The following is a 19,563-nucleotide window of genomic DNA, read 5'->3' as shown; positions in this document are numbered from 1 at the left end:
TGGCAGGCACCAAGGGATTTCTTTAGGCAATCCTTGTACCTTTTCTTTGGTGCACGTCTGTCACGGTGGCCAGTGGAGAGCTCGCCATATAACACGATCTTGGGAAGGCGATGGTCCTCCATTCTGGAGACGTGACCCATCCAGCGCAGCTGGATCTTCAGCAGCGTGGACTCGATGTTGTCGACCTCTGCCATCTCGAGTACTTCGACGTTAGGGATGTAAGCGCTCCAATGGATGTTGAGGATGGAGCGGAGACAACGCTGGTGGCAGCGTTCTAGGAGCCGTAGGTGGTGCCGGTAGAGGACCCATGATTCGGAGCCGAACAGGAGTGTGGGTATGACAACGGCTCTGTATACGCTTATCTTTGTGAGGTTTTTCAGTTGGTTGTTTTTCCAGACTCTTTTGTGTAGTCTTCCAAAGGCGCTATTTGCCTTGGCGAGTCTGTTGTCTATCTCATTGTCGATCCTTGCATCTGATGAAATGGTGCAGCCGAGATAGGTAAACTGGTTGACCGTTTTGAGTTTTGTGTGCCCGATGGAGATGTGGGGGGGGGGGGTTGGTAATCATGGTGGGGAGCTGGCTGATGGAGGACCTCAGTTTTCTTCAGGCTGACTTCCAGGCCAAACATTTTGGCAGTTTCCGCAAAGCAGGACGTCAAGCGCTGAAGAGCTGGCTCTGAATGGGCAACTAAAGCGGCATCGTCTGCAAAGAGTAGTTCACGGACAAGTTTCTCTTGTGTCTTGGTGTGAGCTTGCAGGCGCCTCAGATTGAAGAGACTGCCATCCGTGCGGTACCGGATGTAAACAGCGTCTTCATTGTTGGGGTCTTTCATGGCTTGGTTCAGCATCATGCTGAAGAAGATTGAAAACAGGGTTGGTGCGAGAACACAGCCTTGCTTCACGCCATTGATGCGTGAAGCATCAATGACATGGTGAGACCCTATAGTCTCGGGTTCTGATGAAATTACAAACGAAGATCTGGAGCAGTCCAGACTGGCTATGAAGCGGCTCCGTCGTTTAACGTTCTCTCTTCTGACATTTAAAAATGAATTGTAGTTTTTTTTTTCATCTGTGTAAGAAAGGAATATTCATTGGAATATTTGCGCAAACTCTTGCTGTTGGCTCCTTTAACAGTCAAACATAATCTTTCATTTCCCTCACGGTTCATTATTAATTTCGGGCATTTCTCAGACTCCAAATCATTGTTTTTGTCGATAGCATATTTTTTCTTGTATTAATATAAAGTGAGGTGAAGCTGTTTTGGTGCATAGGGGTAAATCTGCATCTCTGCACAGAATTCAATAATTATTAACAGCAATTTGAATCTAAATGGTTTATTCGCAAGCAATTCAAGAATATTTGTGATCCAGAGTTGGACGTTTATCAAACTCCAAGGACAATCCATACTAGCTTTTGTTTTATTTTATACTTTTATTTCGTCTTAATGCAACGCACATTATCTCTGTTAATTCTTTGTGACTTAATTCCTAAGTTACATTTCATGCGATCACTGCACGATTTATTCCAATATAAATATCTAGCTTCAGACTATATTAAACCACTTTAACTTTAGATATTAAATTATCTCATACCATGCTCATTTCCCCGATAGTGTTTATTTTACATCGTCACGAAAACTGGTGGAACCTCACTGTTCGATGTAAAATGTTTGCTGTAGACATTCTCCAAGATGATTACTGAACACTTTTACTAACCTTTTATATTATACAGTTGGCATGTTGATGAATGTCTCGTTGATTTTGGCTTCAATTCGTCTTTACCCACACTTCTAATTTTCCATTCTTTAATACATTTGGGCGATCACCTCCAATCACCGGTGTCCGCTGCCTCTCGTTATTTGCCATTAATGAAACAACTTTTCTGAACTGAATTATACACTGATGTTTGAGACTTTTTGATCACATCATAAATTTCTCATGCATTGATCATAATAATGAATCGATACCGACGTTATTATTCTTTTAACTTTGCATCGAATTGTTCATGTTATTTCACCGGTGCGTTTTTCTAGTATTATCTACGTCACTGATCGCAAGGCAGCCTGTTTCATTTGTGGTTCCGGCTGTAAACAACAATATTTATCCAACTTAACACACTTGTAGATAGTAATTCCACATGTTGTTCCTCTCCCTCATTCTTGGTGACCGGTTGTCTGTTGAACGATAATTCGTTGTACAGCCAGTGAATTGAGCTCCATTCTTTTTCCAAGAAATTTTAATTTCCTGATTATGCAAATAGCTCTCTAATATATTTATTATGGCAGCCCATATGACTTCTTTGGACATATATTTCGACACATTCATTCGTATCCTGTAAAGATGATTCTCCTTATCTCTGTTCTAAATCTACTTCCTGGAATTTTGTGGTAAATTTTAAATATATATATGAAATTTCCTCTCTTGCTCTTTGTTACATGCTCGCATCAAGTTAATCCATACATTCCGAGCTATGCGCATAAATGCTTAATATTTTAGTATATTCAGACTTAATCCACACAATGTTGCATGGGTCCTTCCCGATTGGAAATGACCATCCCCATCGCATGTTATGACAAAAATTCAAGTGTAAATGTGTCTCAATAATTGTTTTAGAGTTAACCGGAGTTACACAAATCATCCAGTTGAACAAGATGACACGGTTTGAATAATGGTTTCTGTAACACCCGGGGTTATTATTCAGCGCTGTCTGTAAAGAGTTTGTAATGTCTCCCCGTGACTTTCCTCAATTTCTTAGGTGAATTGTATTTGGGTGCAGAGGGTCGTTGTACGGAAGGACCTCTGTCTGTGTTTTAACTCTAAATTTAAAGTAATTTGAAAAAAAAATCCGGGGAAGCATAAACGCGAATAAGGCGATGTTGGTTCGCATTTTATATTATATCTTGCAGCGAGATACAGTTTTAAAAAATCACTGTCCATCTTAGCAAATCTCCAGGTAAATACAACGGATAGACAATAATAAAACCAGGATTCAGGGAAATGTGTTCTCCACTGATAGGCTGGGTATCCAATGAATTAAATATTATATATTTACACCATTTTAATTCTGGAGAACAGACCGTGCTTCTATTACCCGGAGTTTTGGAATCGCAATTCAGGAAGAATTCGAACACCTTTTCCTCGTGCAGGAGGTTACAAACCCTCCGTCTTTTCCTGTCTTTCCAGTTAATTCACCCACCCAGCCCTCCTGTGTCCCGTCCCTCCTTTCTCCACCTATCATACTGCATTTTCTATCACCACCCACCCACCCACTCTACTGTTTGGACACTTGCCGGCATTTTCTCAGACTTTGATGAAGGGCTCAAGCCCGAAAGGTCGGTTGTGCATCTTTACCTTTGGACACCGTTTGACCTACTGAGTTTGCCCAGCATTTTGTGTTTTTACTTCAATCGCAGTGTCTACACAATTTTATTATTTACTACTGATGCGGTTCACTGCTGCTTTAATATTTTAAATTTGCAGCACGTTAACTGGTCCTCCCGGTTCCTGCAACACTTGCTGCCCAATGATAAACAAATAACCCACCAACCTTGTATGGTTGGAACATTAGCGTTGGGGGTAGGGGGGAATGGTAGCTGTGGTGATATGAATTACACCACTAGATCACCAAGGGCGACCACCAAATGACCCTTTATGTAAAGCGGAGCAGAATCATGCTCCTCATTCTGACCTTCGATTCCACAGAGGGAAGACCTAGCTGTATATATCATTCAATTAAAGCCTGCATTTAACCTTCACTCTGCCTCGCGTGATTGATATCGGTCACAATTTAATAGAGTGATTCATATCAGGGATGGAAGCTACTCTTGACCTCATCCATGCTCCCGACTCCACCTAAACCAGATCTAGGGATCCGAAAATGGAGGTGTAACCCATGCACGTGCAGCTGAGTATGGACCAGGCGGGGCGCTGTGGGAACAAAGCCGCGGTGGAGACAGGGACTTGCCCAGTGACCAAGGCATGCGAGAGGGACAGAAACACCTGGGAGCAGATGAAGAACGGTCCAGAACCATGCCTGTTAAGAAACTCTCCAGGGCCAGGTCCAGCCACAAAGCCAACTGGGCTCCTGCTCGATAGTTGAGTGTTGCAACAAGCGCGGGCAATATCCTTCCCGATCTCGATCTACCTCTAGGACCGCGAGGACAGTCCGATCCCCCAGAGACAACTCCAGCTAACTCCGAATCCCCAGAGGGCGCCCATGCTTCCCAAAGATCAAGCGATCACATGGGGAAGGAATCTGGCCCGGTATGCGCCCCCACTGCCACAGAATCAGAGACGTTCAGACAGGTGCTAAGGCATGGCAGCCCCCCCGCGGCAAGCACTCACTTTAACCGGTGGCAGAGGTGTTTCCTAAACTATGTGGGGGTTGATGGGACATCAGATGAAGAAATTCAGGGGCCACTGCTACTGCAGCTTGGGGGGAGGGGGGTGGGGGGAGTGCCGGACTCCCTTACACAGGATAATGGGTCCTATCAAGAGGCTAAGAACATCTTGCAGAGAGTCCATAATAATGAGCACAGCGAACTCCACTCCAGACACAAGCTCATGACCAGGTCGCAGCAAGCGGGGAGTCTGTTAGGGATTTCATCCTTGCCCTAAAAACTTAGGTAGGGAATATACTTTTAAAACTCTATCTGCTCAAGAGTATGCGAATGAGCTCATAAGAAACAGGATTGTAGCGGTCGTCAGATCTACCGAGAAAAGACAGAGGCTGCTAGAATAGGGGACAATCACGCTGGAGAAGGCAGAAATTATCGCAGAGGCTCTGTGAGACACTAGAAAGGATCTGGAGGAGTATACATTGCTGGACGCATTAGCTCTACACAAGGAGAGGAGCACTAGTACTCAAGGGCAACATATAGCAGCAGTATCCCCACTGGAACGCTACAAGTGCTCCTTTTGCGGGCTGCACAGGCACCTCAGAGCTCTCTGCCCGGATAGAGAAGCTAGCTGTTAAAACTGCAGAAAGAAAGGGCATTATGCAAAAGTCTGCAGAAGCCCTAAGGCTCCCGCCAAAGCCTTTCCTCGTGCAAATAAGAGCTGGAAAGCTCTTTGTCCTCCTCAGGTTGACAGAAACACTGTGCCATGTGCAACCGGCCAGGTTGGACAAAGGATGCCGGACAGAGGAAACCACCATCGGGAGTGGAAATCGACCCAATCTGGCCTATCTACGTCTGATCCAGGCGAGTCCACAAGATTTATCAAATGCGACTTTTAGTATTAAAATTAATGGGTCGAATGTAAATTGCCCAATAGACAGCGGGTGTACTGAAAGTTTCATAGACCGGGGGCAAGTAGAGTGCCTTGCCCTGGACACATACTCTTGTGACATGATGAACAACATTGCACAGTATAAGGTGTTCAAAACTATAGACCTCAAGGCAGTTTATCACCAAATTCCCATCAGAGAGAGCGACCGCATATACACGGTGTTGTAGGCAGATGGCAAACTGTACCAGTTTCTCCGTCTCGCCTTCGGCATCGCGAATAGGATGTCACCGTTCCAACAGGAGATGGACCGCATAGTAGATGAGTATCAACAACAAGAGGTGTTCCCTTAACTCGTCAATGTTACTATTTGCGGCCACTCTCAAGCTGACTATGATACAAACCTTAAGCGCTTCTTCTAGACAGCTAAAGAGTGTAATCTAACATACAATGAGGACATATGCGTCTTTAGCACTATGAAAGTGGCCATCCTCAGATACGTGGTATAAAACGGGGAAATCTTCCCGGACCTTGCCCGCATGCGTCCACTCCTAGACCTCCCTGTCCCTCACACACAGAAAGCGTTGAAGAGATGTTAGGGACTATCCGCCTACTATGCACAGTGGTTCCCACCTATGCCAACAGGGCTCGCCCACTCATAAAAGACTCAGCATTTACCCTCGGCCGGGTGGCTTTCAAAGCCTTTACAGAGATTATGGACCTGATTGCAAAAGCAAGCTTGCGGGCCATAGATGAGATGATCCCCTTCCAATTGGAGACGGATGCCTCAGATATAGCACTAGCGGCTCCATTGAATCAGGAGGGGTGACCCGTAGCCATTTTCGCATGGACCCAACAAGGGCTAGGAGTGAGACACTTGTCAGTGGAGAAGGAGGCATAGGTGATATTAGAATCGGTGAGGCATTGGAGACATTGCCTGACTTGTAAGCGCTTCACTCTGGTCACGGACCAACGATCCATGGCATTCATGTTCAACAACCGGAACAGGGGGAAAATAAAAAAATGACAAAATTTTGCGCTGGAGGATAGAACTATTGATGTACAATTACAACATTCTAAACTAACCCGGGAAGTGCTGCACAGGGGCATCTGCATGGTCCTCAATAACATGCCCCAGTTGCAGAGCTTGCACAATGAGCTGGGACACCCGGAGTGTCGTGAGATTGTTCCATTTCATAAGGACCCACAATCTCCCGTTCTCAATGGAGGAGGTAAGGGCTGTCCCATCTGCGCAGAGTGCAAACCCCGGTCCTACCGGCCATACTACATTGATAAAAGCCACCAGATATTTTAACGCTTCAGCCTCGACTTTAAAGGCCCGGTACCCTCCTACAACTGAAATGTTTACTTCCTTAACGCCATAGATGAATACACCAACTTCCCTTTCGCAATTTCCTGCCGTATAAAGTGCCTGCAATCAATTTTCAGCATGTGCGGGTACCCCAGCTATATACACACCAACAGGAGTGCTGCATTCATGAGTGCCACAAGCCTCATTAAAAGCTACAACCGCAGAGCTAATGGGAAAGTGGAAAGGGAAAATGCCACTATTTGGAATACAGTACTGTTGACCTTCAAGGCAAAAGACCTACCAGTGGTAAGATGGGAGAACGTGTTACCGGAGGCTTTACATTTGATACATTTCACTGTGGTGTACCGCCACAAACACGACTCCACATTACCGCTTGTTTACATTCTTAAGGAAAGCCGCGACAGCACGATGCTACCTAAAAGCACTGCAGGCCCCAGAAAATGGTCCCGCTGTTGGAGCCAGGAGAGCTGAGGCACACAAACCCCCACTACGCGGTTGTCTCATTCAGGGACAGACGGGAAGATTCGGTAGCCATCAAGGACATTGCGCCGGCCGGTATCGTGTACAATGAAGAAGGATCACAGACCCCTCGGAACCCGATTGTGCAGCAAAATGGACAGCCGACCACCATATCACCCCAAAACAAATCACCGAACGATACACTCTCAACAGCCAGTACCCGTCCGGAAAGCCCTCCAGCAGCCGACGAGCAGCCCTGAGCCCTCACCCACCCAACGTCAGGACACCCTGCCCCCAATAACCCCTGCCACAGTACCTCGAAGGTCCAAGAGAAAAAGGGAATTCTGCCCGATCCTGGACATGAACTTCCTAGGGGGGAAGGGGAGTGGCCAAATTGTTTTAAGGGGGGGGGGTGAATATGGTGATATGCCATTACACCACTAGGTTACCAGGGACCACCACCTGACGACCCGGTATATAAAGCCAATCAGAGCTTATGCTCCTCTCTCTGACCTGTGCTTGAACACAGAGACCAGACCTAGCTGTATATATCACTCTATTAAAGTCTGCATTTAACCTTCACTCTACATCGCGTGGTTGATTTTGGTCACAAATTCCATGGGAAGACCCGACCCTCTTAGCGACTGCCTGGTCCAGGGCAACGATCAGATGGTAATAATGAGTGGAACCAGTTCGATTTTGCTAAGTTAGAATGTTGCTTCAGCCTGTTGGAACCTGTGTTCAGGCTCAGATCTCCGGAAAGGTGGAAGCTTTACAGCGACTGACTCAGAGTCCATGTCTGTCCAATTTGGTCTCTTCGGGGTCACCAATTGTGGCCACCGGGACCGCAGTGCGGCATGAGCTCCACTGCAAGACCATCTGCAACAACTTGAGTAAAGATGTCTGTTTTTAGATGAAACTTTGTTCTGAGAGGAAACGACCTGCTGAGCATTTCTTTGAAATCATAGTCCACCGAAAACTATAGAAGAAACATTGTTTAATTTCTGAACGCAATGCACTAAACCAGTGGTATTAATGATCAACACTGATTTCTTTCCCTGAGATAAGTACATATTATTCGAATCAAAAGGTCTATTTCGCTGGTGCAAATCATTTATCTTCATTAGGACTGCAAGCAACATCCGTGTTCGGGAATGTAATGCCCTTTATTCGGAACTGTCGATTTTAATATCATGCTTAATCCCATTAGATGTTAGTAAATATTGTAAACATTGACTTTGCTAAAGATATTTGTCGCATAAATTATTTGAATAATTGGTTTATGATTATAGTTGCATCATGATCATGTCCACTCTCCACTAAACCTGAGGAAAGAACGAGGTGAAGTCTTGGGACGTGTCCAAACAGTCTACACAAATCCTCCGATGGGCGTATTCACAGGCATCATTAATACCACCTTGTCACAAGACAAACTTGCTTCAAATGGTCATCCCCGTGTGAGTTCCAATGCAACATAATAACGGAACTCAATTGTTATCGAAATTTGGCTTTGACATTCACCAATATGAAGTGATTCGAGAGGCTCATACCAAATCTAGCCTACCAGAGAGCTTGAATAAATGCATAGTGTGTAAATACAGAGCAGTGTAACAAATAATAACATGCCGGTACCTCGACTCACAGCCCTAGAATACTTGAACGCAAAGAACACATACAGTGCCCTCCAAAATGTTTGGTATAAAGACACCTTTTATTTGCCCCTGTGAGCCACTGTTTTAAATTTGCAATCAAATAATTCACATGTAGTTAAGGTGAATATTCCAGATTTTATTCAAGGTTATTTGTATATATTTTGGTTTGACCATGTAGAAATTACTGCGCTTTTTTTATGTCGACCCCTCCTTTCAGGGCACCATAATCTATGGTATTGGTGAGTCTTCAGTAATGTTCAATTGTTTCATTGTGTGTGCACTAGGCCTGAATCTAAGCTTTTGATCACCTTTGTAGTCTGTAGTTGCCATTGTTCAACTTGAGGACCGGAGTTGTGCCCATGAAAGTCAAAGATATTATGAAGCTTAGAAACAAGAAAAAAACAGTAACAGACATCGCACAAACTTTTGGATGACCATAATCAAAAGTGTGGAATATCATGAAGATGGAATAGCATACTGGTGAGCTCAATAATCGCAAGGGGATGTCTTCCAAGCAGGACCTCTATTGCCGATGACAAAATAATTCTCATTATCATGATATAATTACCCACATCTATATCTAACAAATCAGAAACACTCTCCAGGAGGTAGATGTGACATTAAAATAGGAAATGTGCCGCAGTAGGCCTGGAGCGAGGATTGGCCACCCCTGATCTCCAACTTTCTGCTCATGCATCCATGAGCATCCATGGATCCTTGAGTTACCTTATAACGTAAAGCAATGAGTGAAGATATCAAACCCATTGCTCCAATAGACTGTGTACCCTTTCCAAACATCTTGACTGTACACCCATGAGTTTACAGATGAATACCATTCGAAACCTTCCTTCAACTTTGCGGCGATTCCCAGTGGTAGAATCAATAACAAACAAGATTGAAAATCTTGCAGGTAGCATGGCAAGAATATAGTCTCCCTCTCAAACCCAGTAGGAACAGGAATATGATAATTGACATCATTACAGGCGGCAGAGGACAGAATCCTGCCCACATTATTGTGGAAAATGTTAATATACTGAAGATGCTACGAATATATATGTTTTGAATGAACTAAGGAGGTAAGTGTTACGAGCCCAGAGGACCCCAAAACCTAGCAGCAATTGAAATTCACCAAGACAAATGGTTACTTAAACAAAAGTTGGTTTTAATTATCTTTAAACATGAAAACAGGATCAAACTATAACTTATAACTATTAACTTACAAAACCAAATTTACCCCTTCTAATTCTAAGTATGTGTATTTAGAAAAGTTATTTGATTCATAGTCCAATCTCACTTCTCACTCCTCCAAGTTCACTGGTTGAAGGCAATGCATATACTGTGCACAGAATTTAACATTTATGCATTTCCCCAGGCTTTGGTGCTTGAAATATAAATGGTTACTACTCAGGAAGGTTCTAGTCGGGTTTCAGAGAGAGATTTGTTGTTTACTGGATCTCTTCTAATCAGCCACATCAGTGTCTTGAATACACTCTTCAGGAAGTAGATGTCACATAAAGATAGGAACGAGCCACAGTGGGCCTGGAGACGAGGACTGGCCACCTCTGGTCTAATGCTGACATCCCCCCACCCCCCCCCACCACATTGGATCCTTGAGTTACTATATAACGTAATTCAATGAATGAAGATATCATACCTGTCACTCCAATAGATTGTGTACTCTTTCCAAATATATTGTCTGTACACCCATGACTTTACAGATGAAGACCATTTGAAACCTAACTTCAAATTTGCCGATGATACACAGCCTTAGAATGGATAACAAATAAGGAGACAATACACAGGAAAGAGATCGAAAATCTCATGGGAAGTATGGCAAGAATAGAGTCTCTCTCTCAAAACTAATAGGAACAGGAATATGATCATTGACACCATTGCAGAGGACAGAATCCTGCCCACATTAATGCCACTAAGTCAAAATGTTAATATACTGAAGATGCTACGAATATATATTTTGAATGAACTAAGGAGCCCAGAGGACCCCAAAACCCAGCAGCAATAGACATACACCACAACAAAAGGTTACTTAAACAAAGGTTGCTTTTAATGATCTTGAAACATGAAAATAGAAACAAAGTTTAACTAATCTCTGTTGACCTACTTAACCCCCTTCTAATTCTAAGTGCACATGTGTGTAATGTGTGTGTAAGTTCAGCAAAGTTATTTGGTTCACAGTCCAATCTCACTGGTTGTAGGCAATTCTTGTACTGTGCACAGAAGTTAACATTAATAAAGTTCACCAGGATTTGGTGTTGGTGTTGAACAGGTAAATGGTTACCACTCAGAAGGGTTCTTGTTAGTTTTGAGAGAGAGAGAGTTTTTCTTGTTTCAGGTCACAACAGAATTTGTTTGTGTTTCTCCTATTCCAAGGGAAATACTGGTCACCCAGTCCTCTCCAGGCCATCTTCCAAAGCTTGCAGCTTGTCTCTCTGGAACCAATCTCTGTGTCTCTTTCTCCATCCTCTCTGAGAGCAAAACCTCTTTTTATCTTTCTGCCTGCAAAGATCTCAAGGCCTTCCAGACAGTAAATGGTCTTTTCCAGACAAAGCTGCAACTGCATGTTGTTACATTTGTTGCATTTTTTGCAAATAACAGTACATCAAGAGTCTGAGAACCCTTGCAAATAATTCCTAAAACATCTGTTTAACAATCTTGTTTTTATTCTTCATTTTATTGAAAAGCACCAGAGGATTGTGGTCAATGAATATCACAATTGGTTCATAAGAGGTACCAAGATATACATCAAAATTCTACAGAGAAAATATGATAGACAGCAGTTCTTTTTCAATAGTGGAATAGTTGCTTTGATGAAGATTGAATTTATTTGAAAAGTTTTTGCAATAAAACTGCACCTGCTGCTCCCTCATTGGCATCCACTGTTAAAGAAAATGGTTTGTCAATACAGGAGATTTTAACAAAGGGCAATGGCATAGCATCTCATTAAAATTTTCCAAAGCTCTCTGACAACCTGTGGTCCACACAAATTTCCCCTCTTTCTTCAAAAGGTTGGTTAAAGGAACTGCCTCAGCAAAATTTCTGCAAAATTTTCTATAATATCCTGCTATTCCTAAAAGCCTTCTCACTGCTTTCTTGCCATTGAGAATAGGAAACACAGAAATTTACCTTAGCTTGAATAGGTGCAACTTTGCTATGGCCAACTGTATAACCCAAGTATGTTACCATGGCATTTGCAAATGGACTCTTTGCTGAATTAACAGTTAAGTTTGCTTTGGATAATCTTGCAAACAAATTTTCCAGTTAGCTTAGATGTTCTTCCCATGTGTCACTTTTTGTAACCAAGTCATCAATATAAGCATATGTATGGGTAAACCCTTGGATTACTGAATAAATCATCCTTTGGAATGTTGCAGGGGCATTTTCTATGCCAAAAGGAAGCACATTATACTCATATAAACAGGATGAAGTTACAAAAGATGAAATATTCTTTCCTCTCTCAGTTAAAGGCAGACAGCAGTAACCCTTCAACAAGTCCAACGTAGTAAGAAATTAATCTTTCCCAATTTTATCAATACAGTCATCTGTTCTCAGAATAGGATAAGCATCTTTTTTTTAGTTACTGAATTAGCATTCCTGTAATCTACACAGAACCTAACATTTCCATCTGGTTTTGGTCCCAAAATACAAGGAGAACTCCAATCTGAGGTCGAAGGTCCAATAATACAATTTCTCAACATACATTCCACCTCCTGATCCATGATTTTACTCTTCTGAATGTTTATTCTATATGGGTGCTATTTTTAATGGGATTTGCTTCTTCTACATATACATCATGATAAATCACTGATGTCTTTACATTTTGCGTTTGGCAAATAACTGTCCATCATGAGTCTGATCACTCTTGCAAAAGCTCCCTCAAATATTCTGTGTTATGAGTGTTTACGTGTCACCTGCTCTAATAAACCTTTCCCAATTTATCTCCCAAACACCTCTATATACTCTGTCACAGTATATAGATATGCATTTGGAAGATGAATTGTGGGGTTTTTAGTTAGGTCACACACAGATTCAAGCACTTCAACACAGATCTCATTTAAAATGCCAGAGCTCTGCTCAAGCCAGTCAGTCTAGGTTCCCAGTGCCTTTGCAAAATCTTTGAAGAATGTCTATGAGGACTTCACAATTAGGTGTTCAGTGGACATGCTGTGGAGTAATGGATTATTGTTTTGGAAAGCAACAGATGAATGGACTCAAAGATTGGGTACAGTGCGTGTGTGTGTGTGTGTGTGTGTGTGTGTGTGTGTGTGTGTGTGTGTGTGTGTGTGTGTGTGTGTGTGTGTGTGTGTGTGTGTGTGTGTGTGTGTGTGTGTGTGTGTGTGTGTGTGTGAGAGAGAGAGAGAGAATTCAGTTCTACAGTTCAGCAGCAGCAGCTGGGACTGGAACATGACAAGCTGGCAAGTTTATGGAAAAAAAACATTTTGAAGATGAGTTGGGAGTTCTTAGTTCCGCCTGGTCAAAGCCCTTGTGCTCCATACAAGACGAGATGGCTAGCTGTATAATATTTCACTTGAAATAAGGGAAACAGAAAAGGAACTCTGTGGTGATCTGAAAGAAAGAGATTATCATCTAGAAAATTCTGATGGGGCAAGTTTCTTCAGCAAGACACTGATGTGGCTGATCAGAAGGAATCGGTTTGTGTCAAACGAGCAAGAAATCTATCTCTCTGAAAACTGACAAGAAGTTTCCTGAGTGGTAACTATTTACCTTTCAAGCACCAAAACCTGGTGAACTTCATAAATGTTAAATTCTGTGCACATTATAAGAATTGCCTTCAAGCAGTGAACTTGGAGGAGTGAGAAGTGAAATTGGACTGTGAATTAAAGAACTTTTCTGAACTTAAACACACATTACATAAACGTGTGCTTTGAATTAGAAAGGGCTTGTTAGGTTAAGTTAACAGTAATAAATTCAAGTTTGATTCTGTTTTCATGTTTAAAGATAATTCAAGGCAACATTTGTTTAAGTATCCATTTGTCTTGGTGAATTTCTATTGCTGCTGGATTTTGGGGTCCTCTGCGCCCATAACAGCACTTACTTTTTCAAAGGAGAAGGTGCTCAGATAGCTGAATGGTCTAAGAGTGGAAAAGTCTCCTGGACCAGATGGATTGCACCTTTAGAATCTGAAAGATATAGTGGTAGATTGTGGAAAAAATGGTAATAATCCTTCAGAAAGTAATATCTTTCAGAAATCTGGCCCTAGAGGATTGAAAAATCGCAACTGTCATCCCACTATTGAAGAAGGGGGTGATGCAGAAGAAAGGACGTCTGTGATTGGGAAGATGTTGGAGTTGTCAAAGATAATGTACATGGGGTCATATGACAAGTTAGGCCAAAGCCAATATGGTTTACTTTCTAGAAAATCGTTTTTAACAAATATATTGGAATTCTTTGAAGAAGTGACACGCAGAATAATTGGAGGAGATACAGTAAAGTTGTGTACTTGTATTTTCAGTAAGCCTTTGATAGAGTGCCACATATGAGGCAACTGAACATGTTAAGAGTCCATTGTATATCAGTGAACATACTAGCATAGGTAGAGCATTTGGCTCATTTGTCAGAAACAGAGAGCTGGAACAGGGGGATAATATTCTGGTTGGCTGCCAGTTACTAGTATTCCATGGGGTTTGTTGCTGGGGTTGCTGTTTTATTTTAGTACATTAATGATCTGGATTATGGAATGAATGGTTTTGTGGTCAAATTTGCAGATGATATGGAGGTAGGTGAAGGAGTGGGCAGTGTTGAGGATGCAAAAGCCCTGAGGATGCAAAAGATTAGGAGAATGAGTGGAGAAATGACAAATGAAATATGATGTCAGAAGGTGTACTATCTTAAACTTTGATAAAGAATTAACGCACAGATTATTATTTTAATGGAGAGAAACTGAAAACAGCCAGATGCAAAGTGTTCTGGGATAGCCTCAAGGTGAACAAGGCAAATTTAAGGCTGGCATTCATTTCAAGAGGAATAGAATCTAAGAGCAGGTTTGTGATGTTGACATTTTGTAAGGCACTGATGAGACCATACTTGGAGTATTGTGAGCATCTTTGGGGTCCTCATTGAAGAAAGGATGACCTGATGTAGGAGAAGATCCAGAGGAGGTTCACAAGGATGGATCCGGCAATGAGCAGGTTATCATATGAGGAGTGTTTGACGCCTCTTGGGCTGCACTCATTGGAATTTAGGAGTCTGAGGGAGTATCTCATTTAAACATTTTGAATGTTCACATGCACGAATAGAATAGATGTTGAAAAGTCATTTCCCAATGCGAGAGTTTGAGACAACAGGGTACAACTTCTCGAATGAAGGACATCCACTTTGGACTGAGATGAAGAAGAATTTCTTCAGAGGGTGGTACAGGTTGCACAGGTGGTTGTGGAGGCCAGGTCCTTGTGTTACTTAAGGCAGGTATTAATAATGTTATGGGCCTGGAGGTCCCCAAAACCCAGCAGCATTAGAAATGTAGATATTAATTCAATAATTTATATGCCCGGTTTTTTAAATTACTGGGGGGGTTTTTTGTACTTTGGAATCTGCTTCATTTTTTTACAGTTGCAGGTATAAAAATTGCTTAACCCTGCAGGAAAAAAAAACAATTGCATGTGATGCCATGCATGTACTATGAAAATAAATTTGAACTTTGATCTTTGGACTTGGAGAGACCTAAAACCTCTTACATGGTCATAAGAATGAAAGGTAAATAAGGGCATAATGTATGTGATAGAGAGCAGGATTAGATTGATGGAATAGTGAGCTCGGTACAACTGCGGGCCTAATCTACTGTCCGACCCTGAACTCCGTTGTGCAAAATATTCCCGAGGACATGGCCGGGACTGGTTGGTTTGAGTGGCAAGACGAGGCTGGGCATGTTGCGACATTTCCCCGAAAGGGTGAAGGGTGTACTGAGAGTTTCATAAAATCGTGGAAGGCAAAAGTGAGGTGAATTGTTCCAGTCGTATTCCCAGTCAGATGTCGGTCACGAAAATGAGAGAATGAAATTTAAAAAAAACAGAAATAGTTTCTCTTTCACCCGGCATTATAAAATAGAAATTAACTGTGACAAAGTGAAAGAGTTCGGTTTATATGATATCCAGACAACTCAATCTATACTTCAGTAAAACAGGTTTTGAAATAGTAAAACACAGGTATAGAGTGCAGTCAAGGTAATGAGTTTCCAAGACAAATAGTATGTTACGGAGAAATGCATAATTCACCAAGGTGGAGTATAAAATTTTACAACTGGGAACCCCATATGAGAGTACGATCACAGCAGGGAATAAAATGTGCTTTATTCTGAAACTTAAATTCATATTGCTGGACCCCTTAACATTGAAACATCTCGGCCTCTCTGTGTGGATTTTTCGGGAAACTAATCTCCTCAGCCGTGTTAAAGATTTCTGCAGTTTGAATGAAAATAGTTATTCAATTCGGAGCCCGTGGACGAGGCAAAACTAATCGAAATCTATCGTCAATGTCAATTCACGTTCAAGTCGGAATGATATGAACCGCGTGGTGAGGAGATTTTTGCAGAACACATAATCAACATAATTGTGGGATTTTATTGCCCACGGTGCGTAAGCTAAGCCCACATGGAATGAGACTTTTCAAATGTGAATTCCAGGGTGTGAATGCTGATCTACCTGCGTTAGAGGGTAGAGCCAAGAGAATTCAATGTTTCAAATTTCCACAGTTAAAGGTGTACGCTAAAACACCGAGCTGAAAGAAACGTCCTGAATATAACTTTTGAACACGAACGCTGTGATAGGTCAGTCGCCCTTGAAGTGTGTGGCGAATGTGACATGATGTGAATAGATGGATAGAAATTATAGAAAAATGAAAAGCCAGACATAGATTTAACAAATTAACTGTACATTGATAAAATTGTACGAAGAAAAGGCATAAACAGAGACCTGAATGAACTTTGATCAAATTGCGTTGCCTTTGCTCAAAACCTCCTAATCTGTTTTGTACCTCCTACTTTCGCAAAGTGTCTTACGTGTTTAAATATTAGGATGTCTAACTGTAAAAGGAAACTATCGCACTTCATCTTGGTACGTGTGATAAAACAAATTCTAACTGAAGGTATTGTCCAATATATTGCTGTCCCAGAATGTCTTTTCATTGTTTACATGTGTCGTTCAGCGCACAGCTGAATACTAACACCCTCCACCTTTAACTCAGTTCGAAAGAGAACAGGATGGTTCGAATAATCGAATAACTGGCATCACAGGATATTTTACCGCGTTCACAAACTCCTGCCGGAACTTAGCCTGAGTCACCCCATAAATAAAAGTATTTGTGCACAGGCTTACGTTTTGTAATATATATCCGACCTGTCGAAAGATATATTCGGATGGATTGTAATAATTGGGATTTCTTCCTGCAACATTATAATATAAGTAATCAACGAGAGTCGTTAACCACAGGACGATGAAGCTACCGGAGATGGTGAAAAGTAAGACTACAGACCTCCTCCTGCTCTCCATCTCCGGGTCACTGCGCTTAACGCCCTTGCTCTGACCCATCAGTGCCTTTCGGACGCGACTGGCCAATAAAATGTGCCTGACAGTCAGAATATTGAAGAGCAAGATTACAGCGAACGGGACCAAGGGAACGACCACCTTGTCAAAGCGACTATATTCTACCCACCCAGGATCCGTGTAATAGGATGACTTTCTATCACAGAACCATGGCACGTTGTCAATTATCTCTCGAGGTTGAGACGTAAAATAGAACGGTACGTTTTTTAAACACATGAGGACGCCAGTTACTCCAAGAATCACAGCCGCAGTTTTCCCGGTGCAATACTTCGTTTTCATCTTCTGGCAACAGATTAAGACGAAACGGTCAAAGGTGAAGTTGACGGTGAACCAGACAGAACAGTCCCTAGTGGCGCACATGAGGACAAATATAATGTTGCAGTAGGGATAGATATCCAGAAAGGACCCGGAAAAATAAAAACGGATTCTCCTCAGTATGACAGCGGAGACCACCGCCAGTAGATCCGCTACGGCCATGACAACCAGGTAGCGAGTGGTACAGGTGGAGAGGCCGCACTTTCCCCGGGACAGGATAGCAATCGCCACTAAATTCACTGCACAAATGGAAAACAAGAGGGCACATTACTAACAAGACTACCTAGTTTTCAGAGTTTTTATCTGAAAAGTATTGGCACGAGATTTGAAATAAATTCCAATGCCTTTTCAAACCACAAAATTACCTCACGAAGGTTTGTGACAGATGTGCCAGCAGCAGTTTATGCTCTCGCGAGCCTGATGCAATACAGTTCGTTCAACTGGATTCAAATCACTCGGGCCTAAACTCTCACGTCATTTTGAAAACATTTGGACACGTTCCGTACGAGAACTGCTCTCTCGTGAACTGTGGCGAATTATAAAAGCATGAAAGGCCATCACGCAAAACAAGCTCCTCTCTACAGATTCTGTCTACACCTTCAACAGCCTCTCATTTAAAAAAACCAATGTATTCGGTATCGTGTAACCTTAGGTCTCTGATAAATGAAACGATCCATCTTCATTTCGTATTATATTTTAATGTATGTATGCGATTGTTGTGTGATATGTGAGCTTGAAGATATGAACTCAAGCATTCAAGGAGATTTTTTCCCCCTGCTGATATCAAACTTAAAGAGCACCTTTCATGGATAAAATAATGATCAGGTGCTTTTTCCCAATGATCTGTATTTTGAACGTTCATCATACTCTGATAGCTCTACACATGTTGTCTCGATTTACTACATAGCTGTTTTATGTTTCTTTCATGTTTTCGCTGCCAGCTGTATGATTAGTCCTGGCTGGATGGAACATGAAACAAGTCAATTCAATTCGACAAGAGTTTCAACGCCAGTACAGAAAACGATACAGACCGTAAGTGTGTAAATAGAATTATTACTTGATGATTGGAACAACCACAATTGCCGAAGGCGATGCTTCTGTAAAATTTTCCACAATGATACTAAACGCACCATGCCACGACTGCAGGATATTCAGTCCCCATACTATCATAGTATATCCTCTGGCCTGCTCCAGTGTTTCTGATATCGATGTCGCCCAGGAAGCATCATTGAGTTTTCCATTCATTCCACGCCTTGTCGACGGGCGGCATGAATTGAGGCGTGGGAGCTCTGAAGGAAATTAGGGTGAACGCATTCTCTCCCACTCGATGATACTGTTTAAATTTAGCAGCAAATTAATTAATCTGCAATTGTTCATCAGTCAGGACAACTGTCAAAACAACGAAGAATTAAGCTATCTCGCTCAGATGTTCCGAGCCAGTCAATTTAAAACGAAGGACAAGTGAGTGTCACGACATAACATGAAACAGTAGAGCAGAATACTGGAACAGGACATTCGGGCCAGGAATTTCTGCTGAGCATAATGATCAAATGAAGATGAAACTTTATGATACATACCATTCTATTGGCTGCATTGTATATTTTGGTATTTATCTTGAATTCTGAAACGTTACTTTTATATCTGCTTGTTCCAAGCATCTATAAATCTGTGTCAGAGACCTGTCCTTCAAATCTTTTAAAACGTTCCACTACTCCAAATGCAAGTTTTATGGAATGTGACATTGTCCCGTGCTGGTTTACAAAGATAACACGTTTTCTGTCGTTTCTGTCTAGATTTATTTAACAACAACCCATTAAAACTACATGGGTATTCTCCGCTGAGAATATGAGGCCAGGTGCAGAGGCAATTTTGAACGTGCCGTGTTGCTATTAGAATTGTGGAAAGCCTTAGTCATTGGAAGATGTGAAGTGAAGAACGTTCAGAGCACGGAAGAAAATATCTTATCAGAATTAAAGTTTAAATGATAAATCACTTATACAGACTCAC

The 19,563-nt window shown here is 42.0% G+C and overlaps 1 protein-coding gene and 1 long non-coding RNA gene across 7 annotated transcripts in view; one reads left to right on the top strand and one right to left on the bottom strand.

The window, feature by feature from the left end:
• Positions 1-19,563, bottom strand: part of LOC138736396 (G-protein coupled receptor 15-like) — a 32,838-nt gene that overhangs the window by 13,141 nt on the left and 134 nt on the right. The window contains exons 1-3 of one of the 4 annotated variants that reach the window (XM_069885869.1): positions 17,922-18,067; positions 17,014-17,795; positions 10,801-16,098 (exon numbers count right to left, since the gene is read on the bottom strand). In XM_069885869.1, coding sequence (XP_069741970.1) covers positions 15,781-16,098; positions 17,014-17,718 — 1,023 coding nt within the window. In that variant the 5' untranslated portion in view covers positions 17,719-17,795; positions 17,922-18,067 and the 3' untranslated portion in view covers positions 10,801-15,780. Of the gene's footprint in view, positions 1-10,800; positions 17,796-17,921; positions 18,068-19,563 lie in introns of those variants that run through there. The other 3 variants (XM_069885871.1, XM_069885870.1, XM_069885872.1) reach the window with 3 other exon arrangements.
• Positions 16,988-19,548, top strand: LOC138736397 (uncharacterized). Of its 3 annotated transcripts, XR_011340259.1 has the most exons (3): positions 17,004-18,381; positions 18,498-18,588; positions 19,350-19,548. It is a non-coding gene; the product is annotated as an uncharacterized lncRNA (long non-coding RNA). The 3 variants fall into 3 exon arrangements; XR_011340258.1 differs by having other exon boundaries at positions 16,988-18,588; XR_011340260.1 differs by having other exon boundaries at positions 16,988-19,161.

The sequence above is a fragment of the Narcine bancroftii genome, chromosome 6 (assembly GCF_036971445.1).
Source record: "Narcine bancroftii isolate sNarBan1 chromosome 6, sNarBan1.hap1, whole genome shotgun sequence".
Taxonomy (NCBI): domain Eukaryota; kingdom Metazoa; phylum Chordata; class Chondrichthyes; order Torpediniformes; family Narcinidae; genus Narcine; species Narcine bancroftii.
The sequence above is the reverse complement of the archived record's forward strand: the minus strand, read 5'-3'. Positions and strand labels throughout refer to the sequence as shown.